This window comes from Thunnus thynnus, chromosome 15 (assembly GCF_963924715.1).
Source record: "Thunnus thynnus chromosome 15, fThuThy2.1, whole genome shotgun sequence".
Taxonomy (NCBI): domain Eukaryota; kingdom Metazoa; phylum Chordata; class Actinopteri; order Scombriformes; family Scombridae; genus Thunnus; species Thunnus thynnus.
In genome coordinates, this window is record NC_089531.1 from 5,845,781 (window position 1) to 5,867,022 (window position 21,242).

Below are 21,242 nucleotides of genomic sequence, written 5' to 3' on the forward strand. Positions count from 1 at the left end.
GTGTTTTTCATGCTCTCTCAGACAAATGAGCGAGTGGTGCTGAGCCTCCATGCTGTGTCGGTCTGAAGGATCCATTTTAGACTGCCAATCAAAATGAACCCAGGTCATTTACATACTGTATTCACTTGAGGCCCATTCAAAACCAGTGGAACACCTCCCCCTAATGTTCACTGTAGGACGCTGCATTAACTCTCTGATCACCAGACGTCACGTCAGACGAGTGTGCAGGAGTCTGTAATGTGATACTGGGATTATTTTACACACTTTATTGATGCAGATTTAAAAAAAAAATAGGTAAATGACCTTAAAAGACAGTGAAAATCTTTTTAAAATGTGCTAATTAGTGATCAAACACTGTCAAATTAATGGATTTTTAAATGAGCAGATGATGAGATGATGGATGTACTTCAGGTTCTGGGTTGTGCTGCCGTGTTTTATGTGAGTGTTGATGGGCAGGGCCGGACTCACCAGCACAGGGGCACATGTGGGCCCCCCAGTTCAGCCTTCGCTGACCCTCCCCACGTTAGTTTGTGATCATTTCATCACACTGAAAGTGAAAGTGTGAGTTGATATGTTACATTTCAGAGTTAAAAACATCACGACGACAATGTCAGAGTTAAATTACAGACACAGACAGTTCTGACTTTGTATTTTTAAACCAAATATTTGTTAAATCAAACAGATTCAATTCAAACCAGTTAAATTAATTCCTCATGAAGTTTATTTAAAGCTACAAATGTAACTCTCCTCAGTTGCTGTGATGCATTACAGTTTATACTGCACTGTAATTTATACTGTATTGTAGCAATTTATACTGTATCGTAGTAATTTATACTGTATTGTAGTAATTTATACTGTATTGTAGCGCAAAGTACCAAACAAATTTGTAATTAACCAAATTATTAAAATTGCCACATAGTTAACCCTTTAGAGCGTCTGGGGGCAGTTTTCCCAGTTCATAATCCAGCCTTGTGTGTGTGTGTGAGGGGTTTTATACATATTTATTATATATTTTTTTAATGTTTATTTTATTACATTTTCTGTATCTTATGTTCAAGTCTGTATGTGACTGGTTTCACCTGGCTGCATGACAAATTTTCCCAATGAATAACAGAAATCCTATAAATTTTAAATATATATGCTCTTTAAAAATGCATCCTTCAGTCATAATCAATTTTACAATTAATTTGCCTTCTTAATTTTAATTTTCCATTATGTTCTCTTTAATTTTAAGTCACTAAAAATATTTTTTATTTGTCACAAATGTCATTTTTGTCAAAAAAGGAAAAAATAAAAAATAAAAATTGAAGAATTTATTTAGAAAAAAACATAAAATTTATCTTCTCATTTACTGTGGAAATTTCTTTTACTATGAATAGACTACAAAATTTTAAATATGGATTTTTTTTTTTAAAATATTAGAAGATGATTAAAACTTACCAAAACTCATGAACCATACAGAACGTCCTGTATCTCTCAAATTAATTTGATTTGTTTAATTCAGTTTTATTAACAAAAAGAAAGAAACAATCAACACAGTAGAGCAGAAAAAGACAAAATGTGAATTAATAAAAACAAAACCACGTCGTGGTGAAACAACATTCAAGTACTGTTTTTATTATTTCCAAACACCCACCAGATCCAACATTCATCTTTCGATGTCTTCCACATCTGTAATTATTGCTTCGGCTGTTATTTCTGCCGTCACCAGGCAGGTTTTAAAATTTCTTTTTTTACAATTAGAAGCTTATTATCAGGATCGTTTAGTACATCAAACCAGGCAAACTGTTGGCACTCAACCGTCAAGTAATAGTCAAAATATCTAAAAAGAAAAAGAAATACAAAGTGTCCAAAACTGCTAAAATAATGTTCCCCAAAAAACAATAAGGAGCCAAAAAATATATATATATAATACTTGTAATCATCTATACATTATCAGAATAAACTGTCATCTCCAAAACAATGGAAAAAAAATATAAGCAAAGTGGAATTTAAGTTTGTTTTAATAGGAAAATACGCTAAATTTAAGGATTCACGTGGTCGTCTCTTTGGCCTAAAAAGATCAGTGTTACCGTCTATTACACAAAAATATGATACATCAGTCATCAGATCCCCTGTTGATTCACTTGCTGTTGTTTGTTATTCTTTATTTCACAAATAACTGCAAGAATGATGAGTGGAAACTCATAACTCAAACTCATTTTGCTACACAGAAGACTTGGAAATCACTTCAGGAGATTTGTATGACCTGACTATAACTGTTGACATTACAGTTTTATATCTAAATCTTCATATTTCTGGGTTCAGGTGAGACTTATTTCAAGTCTACGACACTGATCTATCTGCTTTTGGCCAAAGTGACGCCACAGATGAACCTTTAAACTGAGCGATATTCCACTTTAAGGCCTCCAGGAGGTGCTGACACACCGACAAGCACTTGAGGTTCCAGTCAGGCCAGGAGGAGAGAGAAGCAGGAGTGGACAACATCAGGAGACTGAAATGTTTGCTCTCTTTTAGCCACGTCTACTTTAACAGCATTAGCTACACTAGTTTAGGTCCGATGTACGATATATGAAGAGGTTAAGTCCACACAGGCAGCAGGTTCTAGTACACATCTCCAGTTCTGTGGTTAGAAACTGAAACTTGTAGAGAAAAGGTTTGTTTTTAAGAGCGGATGAGAAGATGTTTTGTTGTTTACAGTGTCAGCTTCATTTTCACACATTTTTTTTTTTGCTCAGACAAGAGTGCTGCAGGGAATATAAGGCCATGTGATATCACCACTGACTGCTTTGATGTTTCATCTCATAAAAAGGGCCGGTCCATTGTATTTTGTTGTTTTTTTTTGAGGTTTTTGTATCATTCTGCAGCTTCCCAGTGGTGTCCCGTATGTATTAAAATCCAAACATTCAAATTCTGGTTGAAGTATGTATGTTTTAGAATCAAAATGCCATTTTCTCAAGCCCTTCTAAAAACATTTTCCCACGTGACCTGATATAGGTTTGTGCATGAGGATGTTGCTGCATATAAACCAGTATAAACCCCCCTAACCAGCAGCCACAGAGAGAGACTGAGCTCCTACTGCTGCTGCTGCTCTGCTAAACGTGCTAACAGACACACACAGACGGAGCACTCACTGCTGCTGCTGCTCCAAGTTTTAGGAATAAACTCTGAGCTCTCCTCCCGCCGGTAAACGGCTCCGGATCAGAGCAGAATCCGGTGTACTTGAGGGAGTTATTTGTCCCGACACTCCGGCTCTCAGCAGCTGTCTGTCGCACATTCAGACTCGTAGTATATCTGGACAACTTTTTTGTGCTCTAACATACAGCGAGCGAGTATGTTAGGAAGACACTGTCAGTGAACTGTGTGTGTGTTTGTGTGTCTGTTTTTGTGTGTGTGGGGGCATCAGCGCCCTAAACAACATCACAGCTTTTTCTAACGGCTGAGTGGGCGTTTCCATTTGAATAACCTGCAAAAAAAAAAAAAAAAAAAAACACAGATGGAGTCGTCCTTTAAAGGCGTAGTCAGCGATTCTAATCCAATACACTTTGTCGAGTTCAGCGAATATGTCCTCACGGTCGGCTAGCTGTACGTTCTGTCTGTGGCTCTTTAAATGGGAAACAAACAAAGTGAATCGGTTTGAGCCACACAATACTGTTCCAGCCAATCAGCAACATGCTCGACGGAGCTTCCTGGAGGAGGACTGAAGGCATGGATGTATAAACTGAAAGGGTGTGTTTGTTACATCAACAATCACTGACTCCACCTTTAAAAAAGGTATATTTAGCATTTGGGGAAATTTGCTTATTCACTTTCTTGCTGAGAGTAAGAGGAAACAATAGATGCCATACTCTGTTAGCTTAGCTTAGCACAAAGACAGGAAACGGAGGGAAACAGCTAGCCTGGTCTGTCCAAAGGTAACAAAATCCACCTACCAGCACCTCCCTCTGAAACTCACAGCTTTGTTTCATCCGTACAAAACAAGAAGTGTAAAAACAACAATTTAGATTCTGTTACCTTCGGACGGAGCCAGCGCCTTTGTCACAAGCATACTAGGAAGCCATGTTTTTACCATAATTATATTAAAAAAAAATATATAAGACTTCCTGTTTTCTTGGCTCGACTAGGAAGTGGAAACTGGGCATTCAACAAAGTTTGACTGAACCTCTTTCCCCAAAACCCTTCCAAGCATGTAGGAGAACTTGCAAAAAAAACGCGAGAGGCCCTCTCTAGAGCCAGTGTTTGGTTTGTCCGTTCTGGACTTCCGTAGAAACATGGCGATGCAACATGGTGGCTACTGTGGAAGAGAACCTGCTCCCTCTGTAGATATAAAGGGCTCATTCTTAAAGGTAACAAACACACGATGATTCTTGTTTTCAGGTGATTATTACACTAATTAAAACATACTTATGAATATTATATTCCAAGTCTGTTCTACTAGACGCCACTAAATTCTACACATTGCACCTTTAAAAAAGTTTGACTGGTTTTAAGCAATAAGGCAATAATGTTCTTGAGTAGGAGGAAAGAAATATGTTTTAAGGCATTTACATGAAACTACTGAGGCAGCTGGGAGTTTAAAAGAAAGAACGATGTGATGTTTCAATGATACTGCACAGAAATTAAGGCGTTTGTAGGTTTTTTTATGCCCTCAGTGGTTTTAAAAATCACTAGATCTACGGCAGATTAACAGTGATTCCTGGTTGTGATTACTGTAGAACAATCAGATCACAGTTGAGACATTTTGAATCATCATATTCTTTTTTTTAACCCCTATTTGGTTGCAGTAATCACGATTATGTCTCAAATTAAATGTAATATCTATTTATTGAAATTCACAGGCAAACATAGTGAATCTCTACTGATTCAGCTGGATGTCTGCAGTGAGATGTCACCAGAGAGAGAAAAGGCAGCGTGACTGAAGAGAAAAGGACTTTTGTGAAAACGAGGCCGAGACGACAATAAAATCTACTGTTATACGCAAACGTGTTCGTCTCTGCAGTTTTCCCAAACAAACATGTATTTCTGCTGTCAAATGAATATCCTGTGACTCCAAATTTTATGAATCTTGTCTTATGAAACTCAAACTATGATCCGACTAGAATGATTCAATTATTTCTTCCTGAACAACTTACACTGACATAAAGCCTGTAACTTTATCACTCAGGTCATTTGATTATTGCAAATACGCATGTGTGCACATTTATGAGTGTGTGTGTTGTCTTTTTTTTTTTTTTGTGCATTTAGGCTGCAAAGCAGAAGTCATTAAAGCACTAATGAAACTCTACATTTTCTCTCTAAGCAGTCTGAAGCTTTTTCTACTGATCTGATCTGGATGAAGTCAGGTTACAGTCGCCGCTGATGTGCAACAACACTCATAATCCAGGAGTAACAGCACGACTGTTGAACCCTTTCATGGGGGGGGGGGGGGGGGGGTGTTGCTCACCAACCGGGTCACGTCTCTATGTCTGCCACTTTAAATTAAAAGATGTTTTGCCTGAGGAATGTGTGTTTTTATGCTTGACCTGATCCTCGTTTTGTTGTTTTAACCTGCGATCTGCAGCAACAGAACTTAACTTCAACAGAAATAGAAATTAAACACATTCTTGACCCAGTCTTTTTTTTTTTTTTATATATATTTGGTATTTAAAAGATGTATTTTTCTGACCTAATTGCGCAGACAAATGTAGGTCAGTTGTAAATGTAGCAACAGCAGCTTAAATCATCATCTTAAACTTTTCAAAATGCCCACATTTTTCCTTAATGACGTTGATGTTCTCTTGACGCAGATGCATGAAAACTAGAACAATACAACAATACTTTTTGTGTTTTTCTAGACAAAAAAAAAAAAAAACTAAACAAAAACAACCTTCTTTTTGCTTCTTTTAAATTTGGAATTAGTCAAATTATTTCCAGACCAGTGGAGGATCCCGTCAGTTACAAATTTCACTAAATGCAACACGACAGCCTGATCTACGACTGTGATTACTGACCGAACAGGTGATAAGATTCTTCAAATTTTTAAGACTTTCATGATTTGAGTAGAAACCTTTTAAAGGAATTTGAATAATTCTGAGAAGGTGGTTTGTCGGTGTCAGTTGTAACCGTGACTCCATCCGCTTGTATAGTATCTTTAAGGCATCTGAGGTTCGGACCTCTTCTATTGCTCGATTTGCCTCCTCCGTCGATTAAAACCCTGTTTCCTGGTTAGTGAGGAGTGTTGTTCAAAAACGTGTTAGTCGTGTTATAGCGACACGTGTCTATGATGAAAATAAAGCCCCCGTCGTGAGCCCGTCCGATCCGCCGCCGCACCCGTGTTAAGTGGCTACGGCTGAAGGCACTGTTTAAACAAGTGTCTACCTCGTCCACCATCACACCCTCCCCCTTCCCCCTTCGGTATTCCCCAACCCCTGTTCCCGCCCGGGTTCATCTCTTTCCCCCCGTCCACCTCCTCGTCCTCATCCTCCTCCTCTTCCTCTTCCTCCTCCTCGTCTTGTGGCGTCTATAGCAGGATGCAGCGCTTCTTGGGTTTGGTGTCTGGAGGCTCCAGAGCCGCCAGGATGGCCTCGTCAAACACGTTCTTCAGGCCCCTCTGAGAAAGAGACACACAGAAACATTGATGACTGTGTTAGTAGGTGCATCTGTGCATAAAATGCATGAAAAGAAATGCTAAAAATTCTGAAAAAAAAGGCTGAGATATCGCAAAAAGAAGCGCTCCTGCTCGGCTGATGTGAAAAAGCAGAAACGTACACCTTGATGTTGTGGTACCTGCTTCTGCTGACGTCACTAATCCACTAATCATTAAATCATCCGCTCAGGTAGAGAGACATATAAGTAAAGAATAAACAGAGCAGGGTTGTCGGAGTGTATGTAACAGAAAATATCCCTGAATCAAGTCCAGACAGGTGAGCTGTATGTCAGCGCCCTCCTCTATCGCCATGGCAGCGGATAAAAACAAAACAAGGAGACAAAATACAATGAAACGCCGTGATGTTTTGGACATACTGGTGCTCGCTTAATTACGTAATTGTGTCCGAGTGTTTTCACATAAAGGCGGCTGATGAAACACTCCGAGTCGAGTTCAGTTTTTGCTAAAAAGTAAAAACATGAATAAGAGACGTTTTGTCTGTCAGTTTATTCACAAAAGGATAAAAATCGATGCAGCAAAACCAGATATTCTGTCTTTTTTATTGCACGCATTTTACTTCCTTGTCAAAATGTGGCGCCTACTTTACCCACAATGCAACTTGCACACTGAGAGTTCAAGTCAGAGATTTGGGGTGTGTTAAGTGGCTAATGTAGCCTGGAGCTGCTAGCCTCCAGCAGAGATTTATAAATTGTAGTCAAGTGACGTCACCTTCACCAGATTTCACACAGCTCCCTCTGGAGGCTCCCTAGTACTATTTACACATCTGCAGCATCACTCCTCAACACCTGTAAATAAACTGTGATGTGTAAAATTGGTGGATTTTCCCTTTAATAAAAGACAAATCAGTATTAGGAGAGAAGTAATTTAGTTGTAGGGTGGCTATTCTCAAGCTTTGGGGCAAAACTTGCACTTTTAACCCTTTCACCTGTTAGTAAACAGTTAGATAACCAGTCCTTGTTCTCTCTATATAAAAGTTACATTATACATGAACAGTTTCAGGACGTCGTTCTCTCCGTGTATCTACCTGCGTGAGAGCTGAACACTCCACGTATTTGACGGCCTTCAGCTCACGAGCCAGTTTCTCTCCGCTCTCGCATGTCAGGGCTCGCTGTTTGTTCTTGGCCAACTTCTCCAGAGTGTTGCTGTCGTCTCTCAGATCCACCTGAGTCCCGACCAGCAGGAAGGGCGTCCGCGGGCAGTGGTGTGAAATCTCCGGCACCCACTGGGAGAAAGAAAAAAAAAAAAAGAGCATGAAAGAAACTCTTTGGGTTTTTGCACGTTTTCAACTTTGTCTGAGAAAAAGCTACGTAAGTAAATTAAAACTCTTCTCCGTATATTATATATTCATTATAAATGTTGTTATCTTCAATGCTGTGTTCTGTTGTTTGTGTTCTATTCTACACACATCTATTGCACGTCTGTCCATGCTTTAATCCCCAGATGTCTTTGTTTATCTTCCCTGATGAAGGTAATTTTAATACTTTTATACTGAAACTCACACTAGTCTGCATCCTGTTGTGTATATATTTGCATAGTTAGAAACCAAAAATCATTAATTAAGAAAATTCCCATCCCCAGTCTGGATTTGAACACATTTGGACAGTAGAACTTTCAAAATAAAATCCATCTAAACAGCAAAATAATTAAATATACAACTTGAAGGATATTACTCTTTCTCATGGACAAGTCACCACATTTAACAGGATAATACTAGTTATTTTTAATAGTTAGGCTTGATTTGACGGTCATTAAATGGAAAGATGAGGTGCGTTTTCTGACAGAGACTAAACAAACAAACCTTCTCCCTGACGTTCTCAAAGGAAGAAGGCGATACGACGGAGAAACAGACGAGGAAGACGTCAGTTTGAGGGTAGCTGAGGGGTCGCAGCCTGTCGTAATCCTCCTGACCTGCAGGGGGAGACGCACAAACAACAAACTGTGTGTATAATGTAGCAGGACACCGGAAACGTCAGGGGCTCAGTATAACTAACACTGTTCCTGTTGCTGCTATTGTATTGTTTATTTTTACCTGCAGTGTCAAACAGTCCCAGAGTGTACGGCTCCCCTCCGATCATCACTGTCACCGCATAGTTATCAAACACCTGGGAGAGATGGAAGAAGAAGAAGAAGAGAGAGAGAGAGAGAGAGAGATAGAGAGAGAGAGAGAGAGAGAGAGAGAGAGAGAGAAAACAAGGAAGGTGACAAAAAAAAGGAAGTAAACAAGTTACAAAAAGACACATGATCTCAGATGTTGTTCAAAACAAAACAGGAAGTGTACATCTCATCTTTAAGAGTCTGGTGAGTGTGTGTGACATATAACACACACACACACACACACACACACACACACAAACAAAAGTACATTTTAACAGTTACATAATCAAATCTTCTTCTTCAGGTTGATCATGTGAAATAAACAACATGACTGTAACTTTGGGAGATAAAAGTGTTGTCATGTAGGAGTTCATAAATTTAAAAACAGGCATTTAAATGATAAATTCACTTGTTGAAGTTGGTTTAAAATAATGTAACAAACACTTAAATATCATAATTACTGAATGATTAGAGAAGCAACTTGCGGTTAGCAGCTCTGTGAGGTTAGCTATACTTGAGCTAAATGCTAACATCTGCGTGCTATCATGTTAATGTTTATGTTCACTGTGTGCTAATTAGCGCTAAACACAAAGTAGAGCTCAGGCTAAAATGTATTTAGTCATAAAGCAAAGTATTGGACAAAATAAAAATTAGAAAAAAATCAATTAGTCGACAGAAAATGAATATGCAACTATTTAAATTATTGATTAATTGTAATTAATGAGTCGGGTACAGCCCTAAATGGGTCCAATACATCGCCATCCCTACAGCCGAGCCACAACTCATGAATATAAGCTGGATTCATGTTTTGTTGCCGTTCAGGTGAACAAACTGTCCGTCTCCTCCCTCCCTCTGTTTCATCACCTCCGTACCTCCAGGCTGCTGCCATGTGCAATAACAAGCAGCACGGTGCCCGACATGCCTGCTAACCTCGGCTCTGTGAGGGAGTGGAGGCGTGTGGAAGCAGGGGAGTGTTTTATGGTCGCTCCGCTTGCTTGAATATACACACGGCACGGCGGTAACACGTCGACCCGCTGCGGTCTGCTGTAGCCTGGAGACACTGTTTGGTTTTAATGAGGCTCCGTATGCACAGACAGGTTCCAGACAAAACTAGAGGATGTAGCCTGTAGGACAGGAAACTACATCAAATATTACAAACATGAAGTCAAGCTGGGTTTAACTCCTGGATCTGTTTAGTCTTTATTCAAGCGGGCAGGCTCACAGCAGGTGATGTCTGTGTGTTATCTATTTCTGGTACAGAAACGAAACGTGTCTGCAGCAGAGAATCAAACCTTCAGGTACTGAAAGATGACTGTGAATCAGTGGTTATCTTCTCAGTGGAAACTAAGACACAGAAAAACAAGACGAAAACTAAATAAAAAGGTAAAAATGAAAAGTTTTCCACTAATCAGCCGAGCAGAACGACACCTGTAACCATGACAGCTGTAGTTTCACATTAAAATAAAATATATATGACAAAAATAAGACTAATAACTAACACTAATGAAAACTAGACTAAAATGTCTTCAGTTTTTGTTGAATGAAACAATAACCAAATTAAAAACAAAATCGGGTGCTAAATCAAATGTCGGACTCTTATTCTTCTCTCACTGATTCTCTGATCAGATCGTCTCTGCTTTAAATCATCATTTTAACAGTTTTAGATCATTTATTTAGGAGAAGTTCTTGTATTCAGTCTTGTAAGTGTTTTTACTTGCTTAAAAAGGCACCGGATGATGTCAGGTTACATCATGACGTAACCAAAAAAAAATCTTAAATAGTCAAGTTAATGCTTAGAATAAAAACAAAGGAGAAGGAGCCGACTGGTCAAACAATGCAGATCAGTGATTGGTCGTTAGGTACGCGCATCCACATCTCTGTCTGGTTGATTGATTGGTTCACTGATGATGCTGCTGCTTTGTCGGTCCAGAGAAGCATATTAGTCTCATTCACTGAGAAAAGTGTCCAAAAAAAGTCCCTTATTTGTCACGAGGTGCTTTTATTTGGAACCTAAAAGTCGTCTTAAAAGTCGTCAGATGTAGCGAGAAAGTCGCCAAAACCTGCTTGTATTTGTACTTTAAACATTGAACATTTGACAACCTGGACTTATTTTGCTGAATAAAAATACGTTTTTGCACAAAAACATCTTTATAATTGATAATAAAATGTATTGTACAGGCGCAGATGTTAAAAAATGTCTCATCTTTTATCCAAGTTTAGGGACAAAGGTTTAGAAAATGTAGCTATTTAATGTAACATGTAGTCTTTATTATGTTTCATAGTGTTATCAGTAGTGTTACAGTCCTGTTGAGAGTTGATTTATCTGCACAGATATTACTGATATGAGGCTGAAATAACGCAGTGAACCAGACTTGATTCAATCAGTAATAACTACAGATTTTAATTATAAAAACTCATTTCCTGTCTGGGACGTATTTCACAAATCTGACGTCTCATTCTGCAGCCAAATAAACAAAAATGACGAAGTGTTATTGACAAGTTGTTTTTTTCATGGTGATACTTCGCCTTTTCAGTAGTTTGTGTCGGACGACGCGCTGACTTTACTGTTATTATAACACACACACACACACACACACACACACACACACACACACACACACACACACAAGGTCTGAGATACAAGTCAGTTCAAGTTTAGACAGAAAGGTTGTGTGATGTGTTGAGGCACAGCGGAGGGGCGAGGCACCGAGACGCACATATTTCAATAAAATACAAACCACACACACACACACACACACACACACACACACAAACACACACACACACACACACACATATATACACACGCACACACAAAGAGGTTTGTGATGATAATGTGTTTGGACGGAGCTTAGATCACAGAAGCTGCTAGAAATAGCCGGATAGCACATCACACACACACACACACGCTGGTTACTGTGGAAAAGAGCTGCGGCTTCAATGGAGAAGTGTTATTTACAGTTTGAACACTTTTAATATTCTCTGTAACTCATTTACATTTTTGCTCGGTCATTCTGTAACGTACGCTGTGAGGATTTAAATGATATACAAAGTCAAATCTGCGCCTGACAAAGGCACTACAGTTAAAATGGGGGGGGAGGGGTCAGATGTAGAAAATTAGGTCTGAATATTTTGATCCTAATGAGCAGAACTTGCATGGCAGCCTGAGTTATCAGCATATGAATGTGTGTGAATGAGTGAATGTTGACATGTATTATAAAGCCCTTTGAGTGGTCAGAAGACTAGAAAGACTCCATATAAATGACAACTTTATTCTTTGAAATATTACAATGTTCTCCTCAAAACATACTGGCTTTATTATCAATAATATTCAGACTTTCATCTATAATTATTACCAAATAATGAGATTTATCATGAGATAAACTATGAATCGTTTCTCTATTGAAATTCTAGTAATAAATACTATAAGAGACATTACATTTTATCCATATTATATTAGCTGGTCTATGTGAAATGTTTCCATATTTCCAGTAATCTGTGAGGAAACAAAAAAACCTGGAACATTAAATCATGAAAAAGAATTATACTGTGTGTGTTGGAGGAGTTCTGCTGAATTTAATTAGTCAATTAGTCGACTGACAGAAAATTAAATTATTTTAGTAATTGATTAATCATTTTATTTTTTGAGAGAAAATAACAAAATTCTGGTTCCAGCTTTTAATGTTTTTTGCATCTTTTATGACAGTAAACTGAATATATTTGGGTTGTGGACTGTCGGTTTCAAGACGTTTTAGGCTAAATTTTGGATTTTGGGAAACAGCGACTGACATTTAACAGACCAAACTAATCGATTAATCGAGAAAATAAATATACCGAATGGTTAAAAATGGTGGAGGGAGGGAGGTGATACAGAGACAGACAGTCAGACAGGAAGAGGAAAATAAAGTTGAGTCAGCACTGTTGCTTCTGCAATCCTCTGATCAAACTGTGCTGACCACTGGCAGAGAGAGAGAGAGAGAGAGAGAGAGAGAGAGACAGAGAGAGAGAGAGAGACAGAGAGAGAGACAGAGAGACAGAGAGAGAGACAGAGAGAGAGAGAGAGAGAGACAGAGAGAGAGAGAGAGAGAGGGGGGGGGGGGGGGGGGGGGGGGGGTACAAATGGAAAACAGTAGAGAATTACTCATCAGTTTGCAGTCAGCAGTCAGTAAATCTGCCTCATCAATTAGAGATATTTAAGATAATTCCAGCAGGACGGTTCTGCCTGTCAACAGTCAGTCAGCTGTTTTGTCACCTGATCGCCATAAACCAAAAAAGTCAGAGTGTGCAGGATGAGTCCTGCTGAGGGTTTCACGCTCTGAAACGTGCTTCGTGTCGCGGACCGCAGAGCCGGTGAGAACGCTTCCTCGTCGTGCTGCTACGGCATGACGCGACACTTCTGAACAGTAGAGAAACAAACAGGAAACGCAGGCAGGACAACGCCAAACAATCACTGATTTTTACCTAAGATATACATATACACACACTCATAAATACACACAGAGGGATGGCTTTTTTCATTTACATTGTGAGCGACGACGGGTTGAAGATAACGTTATTTGGGTGTTATTGAAAAGGAGATTATCACCGTTCATACGGAGCAGCGATCACACTGAACAGAAGGTCTGTTCTTCCTTCACTCAACAATCTCCACAATCTAGTAAACACTTTGTAACGCTGCTATATATATAAAGTTTATCATTGTTGTTATTATAAACTCGAGCAGTCAGACAGGTTGTAAACAGGACTTCAGTTGGATGTAACACTGAAAGCGAAAGTGACAGAACAACCTGCGCACAGGCGAAAAGATCAACCGAGACGTCTGTCGGTGAACTTTGATGAATGTTTACAACATCAGACGCCAACAAATTCAACACTCACTTTTATTTTCTCTTTCACATAATCGATCAGGGTCGAGGGTGAAGTCTGATCGTCTGACTGTCTGTGTATGTTTCTGTCTTAATCTCAGCAATTAACTGTGAGAGCACAGTGTCATCATAACTGATAGAAACTAAATAAAAAGTTCTGTGGAAGCAGAATTTCCCTTTAAGGACTAAAGTGGTGTGAATAAAGTCTTTCAACAAACAGAATAAAACTGTAAATTCACTAATTGCCTTAATTGCCAACTGTGGAAACCCTCCTATATGTATTGTGACTTTCAGGATCAGTTTAAAAAAGGTAAAAAGCTTTTAAAATTGTTTTTAAATCTGCTTCTGTTCCTCATTTATTTTACTTTATTCATTCTGAACTGAGCCGTCTCTCAGTCTGTGATGTCTTTCTCCTTTTTATTTACTGTAAAGGTCTTTTTAGTTTTGCTTTAACTACACAGTTCTTCTTCTTCTATACAGTCCAGACAAACTGGAAACATAAAAAATGTCTCACTTCCTATACGGCAGGAAAGAGCTACAGTGTTTAAAACAGTCAAAGGAAAAGGTTGCTATGTGGAAATATGTAGGCCTACACGTATCCAGGACGACAACCGTCATGTCAGTTACTGCTGCGGGGTCGGTCGTACTCACCGTGGGGACGTACTCGGAGGGAAACTTGTTAGTGGTGTAAGAGATGAGAAGGCAGGTTTTTCCCACCGCGCCGTCACCCACCACCACACACTTTATGGTCTGCATCTGAGGAGGAAGAGGAGGAGGAAGAGGAGGAGGTCATGTGTTGGAACAACTTAACGGACCGTTGCATTCATTGTTGACATGTTCGGTTTATATTTTTGAACGAGTGTGTAACTCATTAATTAAAAAAATATATAAACAATTAAATTTACTGAGGACAGTTAACAAGATTATTAATATATTGTGATTTTTATCACCGTAAATCCTAAAAATACCAAACATTTTATTCATAGAGATCCATAAACGATTATTTTCTTGATTGACCTTTAGTCTAAGAAATGTTCATCTCATTTGAGAAGCTGCAACCAGCAAATTTTGGGCATTTTTCTTTAAAAAAAAAAAAAAAGACTGAAATGGTTAAATTGATTATCTAAATAGATCAATTCTCTGTCTGTCAACTAATTGATTAATAGTTGCCGCTCTAAATATTATTATAGTACCACAGATCTCTCTTCTGAATGTCCCTTTATGATTACAGAACATTTCAACTAAAGTAACAAAAATCAAGCTGCTCAGATGTGAATATTTGCTGCTTTTATTAGTTTTCTATGATATTTGTGTTTTGGACGACTGGTTGAACAAAACAATTAACGTGAACTTGTCAATTAGGGCTTTGGGAAAATGTGATGAGCATTTTCTGCTACCAAACTACAGACTAATTAATCAAGACAATAATTGGCAGATTAATGAATTGAAGGGAAATGACTCCTTATCAAGTTAGTTGCAACTTTACACTGAAGCAGCTGAAACAACTGATCCATTAGTCAACTGACAGAAAATGAATTGTGAACTATTTTGATAATTGATTCATTCCAAAACATTAATTGTTTCCAGCTTCTTAATTGTGAGGTTTTGCTGCTTTTTGTTCTCATACGTGATAGTAAATTGAATATTTTGAGGGTTTTGGGGTCGTTTCATACACACACACACCTACACCTACTGTTTGGTTCGTTCGTTGGGACTTTCAGTTTGATCCGAACCAAAATCTCCCCCTGTGACGGAAATAAGTGGTCTCGATCCAGATCAAACTGAACCATAGTTCTTTCAGACCAATTACAGGAAGTTCCAGCAAAAGAAAAAGTAAAAATGAGCTGCGGTAGCACACAGGGAGAGGATATATGGTCTGACGACATTATTAAAAGTGGAAAAAACTCATTAAAAAGCCATCACTTTCCAGGTATTTTCAGAGAGGATATGATGCCAACTCACTTTGAGAATAACTTGTAGCCTTGCAGAGGACAAAACATCCCTGCCCTTCTTTGCTTTGTGCATTTCTGCTGCATGTAAACAACCTGCAGCATTCCTGTATGAATGTACCTGTATGTATCAGATAGCTGACCGGGATGCAGACTGAGCTGATGGAAACAGTGGTAGCTGTGTTTAGTACACACGCTGGAGATCCTGTGACCATGCAGACGCTGAGCAGCTCGCATACCCAGGCTACCGCTTCATTAAGGGGGACAATGGTAAAAGACTATGGGACGCCACTTCATCACTGGCTCTTTGTTCGGGCCGTTTGGCATCGGCAGCACTCGGCTGAACTCTGATGAGTCAGGGACCAGTTAACCGCTCATCTGCAGGGACGATGACACGAGTTTTGTCCGGATAATTCATTCCTCCGAAATATTTAAAACTGCAGGCTGACAACTCTGGAAAACGCAGTGATTAGTGGCAAACATGTCTCTTCAATCAATGAACTATTGTCTCCTGTGGTGCCCTAATGTGCAGTCTGCAGAAATATATCCAGCTGATTCAACAGACGGCTCCACATCAGCGGCAGCCATCTTGGTTGTTTATGAAAATGTCTATAGCACTCCTCTATACAGACATCATATCAAACCCAGATTAGACAAAGGGTTGTGATTGGCCCGACCTGAGGGCAGGACGGCTGGATGGAAGGGGGTCCAGACAAATAAAACATGAGCTCACAGATCCGTCTGGTTCTCAGGCTAATAAATCTATCAATTTTAATGCATTTCGAGAGGAACAATAATCACTTAGGAAATAATGTCAGTGCCAACACACAGATGAAAACTGGACAAGAATCCAACACAAATCAAGTCACAAATATGACCAATTTTGAAATGACTATTTTCCGTTCAGTTTCTTATTGCATTGAATTCACTATCACGGCTAAACACATTTGAGTAGAGGAGCACAACTGCAGTATCTGTCAGGTTTTGCCTTAAATTACCTGACAAGTGTTGTAACAATCATTATAATCTAAAAGTTACACATGACATGACAGTGAAAAATTAGTGTATTAAATATAGTAGAACAAAGGGAGAAGCTTTAGCTCAATAAAAGATATATGATTGTTTCAGCCGGGACCCCTGAACCCAAACACAAGATAAAAAAAAGATATGGTTGAAAAAAATTGAACTTATGTAAATAATTAAATGAGTGTAAGTGCAGTGTATGCATGTGGTAAAAAGTCATGAGGAAAGGCTACGGTGGAAACACCCTTCAGCCAAACAAGAAAGAAAAGAATAGCTTAATGCTAACAGCAGCAGCTGACCGCAGGTGAAGCTGCTGAAGCCTCCTCCCACAAATTAAGTGTTATTTAGGAACTCGGGGAAAATGACATAAATACGGTGCTCCTCAGTGTTTGGCCAGTGTTCGAAGTCTCAACATTGACAAGCCTAAACAAGCCGTTCAGAACTATTGCCCTTAATGATGTCACAATGGGGACACAAGCAACGAATCAGCATTGATTAATCGCAGCTTAATGCACAGTTTGTACATTTTTTTTTACTCTTGGGTGTATGGTAGCCAGGCAGGGACAGAAATAACTAATTTTAAATTTGGTGATTGCTACACCCACCAAAAATGTGCCTGAGTGATCACATGTGATAAATAAACTTCAATAAGAACTAAAATACTGTAAATGTGTTTCTTAATTGCAATAAAATAAAAAGAAGAGGTATTTCTCATTATTGCTCAATGAATTTAAGATAAATGAGGTTTCACTGAAACATTTTGGTAACAATCACTGGACACACAAATCTGTGCCTCATTTCCTGTACATTTCCTGTCCGCAAAGACTCTGATACATGAAGGCGCAGCATTACAGAGCAAAAGGATTTAGGAAGTCTTGTCATTCCAAAACCTTTAGCAGCACAGTGACTAAGAAGAGACTTACTTCTCTCTCAAACATGCAAACATATTTATTTTGGACATATGCTATATGCACTGATGCGATCCGACATCACCATGAACCTCTAGCAAGGTGTAGGAGTAGACGATAACAGGCTACATACAGGCTAATTATAACGCATTAGCTTATTTCCCACCGTGAATATTTTTGCCGCTGAAAATGTCAGAGCAGAAACTCATAACATGTCATGTTTTTAAAGCGTATAGGTTGACAGTTTATGAGCTCAGATCTTAAACACGGTTGTTGCTTCTGTTCCTGTGGTTTAACTGGTAATTACTTGTTTTGGGCGTGTAGGTCAGGTGGGACACAGTCTATGGAAGGCTGTAGCCAGGTCAATCATTCATGGCATTGACAATTTTGCTTTGAGAGATAGGCTATATAACCAGAGCGCCCATCCTTATTACTGCTATTCTATATTGTTCTTTGTATCATCCATATTGCCAACACCATACTAGTAACTTGTTACACGTATGTCACATGATGTAACCAGTTGCACACACAGAGCTGTTCAGCTCTGCTGGCGAGATGATGCCAAACTTCATTAATAGTTTTACCAGTTGGTTACTTTAATTTTTACATGAAATATATATTTTAAAAAACTTAAAAAAGCCATGACCTAAGTGTCCTCAATTGTAGCTACAGGCTTGCTCACGACCCCTCAGATTTATCTGCTGACCCTTTGGAGGGGCCCGACCCTTACGTTGGGAACCACTGTACTAAACTAGCTAACTGTATATAAAGTAGTTGAAACTAGCTCCACCTCCAGCAGCTACAACAGTAACATGCTGCTCTAACACTGATGCTTCACTATTAATAATCTAATGATGTCATATATATTAATATATCAGTCAGATGGACCAAACCACTACTTTTACTGCAATACTTTAACTACATCAAGCTCATAATACTTATGTACTTTTACTGCAATACTTTAACTACATCAAGCTCATAATATTTATGTACTTTTACTACATCAAGCTGCTGACACTTGTGTACTTTGACTTAAGTAGGGTTTTTCATGCAGGACTTCTACTTGTAATGGAGTATTTTTACATTGATGAATTGGTACTTTTACTCAAGTAGAGGATCTGAATACCCCCATCATTGCTTATGTTTATTTCTACACACTAATAAGGGCTGTTGACATATAAATTATGTGATATTCATTAATTTTCACGAAGTGTTGCTGCTTTTCAGTCACTTCCGCGTATCTAACTGCGGCAAAAACTTACAAAAACAGTAATTATCGTCTTTATCACAGACCGGCTCGTCAGTTAGATAGTTTATACAGATTTTAAGTTATTGAAGTATATTGGTATCACTTGTTGACAACATTTAGAAACAACAAAGTTAATTGTAGAAATGTTTATTCCAGCGAGGATAGCTAACATTAGCTAAATTGGCTAACTTGAAGTTACATCCGCCAGACCCCCACCCACAACAAAATGGCCTGTTTTAAGATTAGTTTAGAATCAAAATGACAAAAAGGACTCTCTCTTTCGAGAGCTACTGTTTCATAAATAACCGGTCATAGAGATGCTTGTAATTATCAACACAAACAAACCGGTAACTTTAAGCACAGATTTAACAGCCGAGCTAGCGAAGTTAACTTAGCTAGAAGGAAATCGTTTGTTTTGACAGCTGCCCGGCCGGTTAGCCGAGTTAGCTGCCAGCAGGCTAACAAGTCACAACTTTTACAATGAAAAGAATACCTCTAAAGTATATTGCTGTTTCTGTGTTTATGTATAAGCATTTATCGTCAGTACATCAGAGATAATGATAGCAACAGTTCCTACCTTGTCTGCTCTCAGCCGCTTCAGAGCTGGTACTGTCGTGTTGCGTTCGGGTGCTTCCCGTAAACTCCTATTTCCGTCAGCGCGGAAGTCGGAAATATGAGATGTGTTGTATTCAAGTCCCTCCGGATTTATGGAATGTTTTCTTTTTTTCATAACTTTCACACCTCTAAAGACACACAATAATTTAACCTGACAAATTGATTCATTTTTTAACGATGGTAGATCCTAAAAGTAACAAACGTTTCTTCTTTTTTGCGATTATTTCTTTAGTGAGTCTTTTATTGTTTATGGCTTTATTTTACCAACTTATCTATTTTTCTTTGCATTTAATTTGTTCCTGTGGACATCATTGTATTTTTTTTTAACGCTGTAATTTAAAAATTAATTGATTACTCATATGTGCTTTTGCTATGTGTTTTGTGTTTATAAATGTGCAGACGATACTAAGCACTTTGTAAACAATGTTGTTTTTTAAAAAAAACAAAACAAAACTATATAAGTAAATAAATAAACAAATATATTATTATTATTATTGTTGTTGTTTAAGGACTGTATTACACCATGCTGTAACCACAACCTCAGGCTGTTTCTCTTGCCCACTCCACATCCTGTCCACCCTCAATGTCCACAACCCTCCCACTTACCCCACCATCCCCACTGATGGGCCAAAATAATACTAAATAAATAAAATTACATTAATTAATAAAGGAAATGTGTGTCTGTGTGTTTTGTTTACGTCTTTACTTGTTTTTTTCATCTTTTTTCATGAGTCTTTTTCCCATCATCAGGTGAACATACACACACATCTATGCTTGAGTGGATGTGTGGGGAATAGTATGTCATGTGTATTGTTTTGTATATCTAAATACTGCATAAGTCTTCTGTTGGGCATATGCAATAAAAAAAATATGAATCTGTCTGAAACAATTAGTTAATTAGTTCCTTAATTTGTCTAAATCAATAAATTTGTTCTTTCATGTTTGTCTACATTTCTGTTTAAAAGCTGTCATGACAACGTTAGTTGTACCTTCCTTTATTTATATATTAATTTGTATTTTGATCTTTAAATATTTCATCTTTTATCTCTATTTTACATAAGTGAACCTTGAGTTTGGAATATTTGATTTCAGATATAAGTACTGATGTTCCCATGGTCAAGAATGAGCCACCACACTGTGAGCAACTGTATTAGAGCTGAAACAGTTGGTCAATTAATCAATTGGTTGCCAACTATTGAATTAATCACCAACTATTTTGATAGTTGATTTACTGTTTTGAGTCAGTTTTTAAGAGGAAAACTTCCAAATTCTCTGATTCCAGTTTGTCAGATGTGAATATTTTTCTGGTTTCTTAAGTCCTCTCTAACAGTAAACTGAATATCTTTGGGTTGTGGACTGTCGGTCGGGACAAAACAAGACGTGAAGACGTCATCAGATTAATCGATAATGAAAATAATTGTTAGTTGCAGCCCTAAACAGCATACCAAGACATTTTAGACAATAGCGTGCTTCCAACTTTGTGGCGACAGTTTTTCGAAGGCCATTTCCTGTTTCAACATGACAATGCCACCCGTGCACAAAAAAAGTAATGTTTTTCCCAGTTTTGTGTGGAAAAACTCAACATGAGATATTTCGAACAGGCCATGAAGGCAGCATCAGGGCTGGTCAGGTCAGCTGCATTTAACATTTAAAGGTACTGTGTGACGTTGGTTCACTTAAGTTTTTTTTAAACCAAATATTTGTGGTTAATAGCATAGTTTAACTGCTATTGACGTTAATAATTAGTTATCTACATATCATATCAATTATCAACTTATAGGAGCAAACAAAAACAGACCCCTTCAGTATCTCCACAATCCTCCTGACTCAGTGTCTTTTGAAAGGTATTTAATATGGAAAGATGGTTTCTCAGTGACCACCAGAGGGAGATGA

At 38.3% G+C, this 21,242-nt stretch overlaps 1 protein-coding gene across 1 annotated transcript; it reads right to left on the minus strand.

Annotated features, from left to right (window-relative positions):
* Positions 1-1,601: 1,601 nt before the first annotated feature.
* LOC137198316 (cell division control protein 42 homolog) lies at positions 1,602-19,403 on the minus strand. The gene is made up of 6 exons (XM_067612071.1): positions 19,312-19,403; positions 14,257-14,361; positions 8,676-8,748; positions 8,445-8,554; positions 7,671-7,868; positions 1,602-6,589 (listed from the first exon to the last, which is right to left on the minus strand). The coding sequence occupies exons 2-6, from the start codon at positions 14,359-14,361 to the stop codon at positions 6,500-6,502; spliced, it is 576 nt and encodes a 191-aa protein (XP_067468172.1). The 5' UTR covers positions 19,312-19,403; the 3' UTR covers positions 1,602-6,499.
* Positions 19,404-21,242: the final 1,839 nt, after the last annotated feature.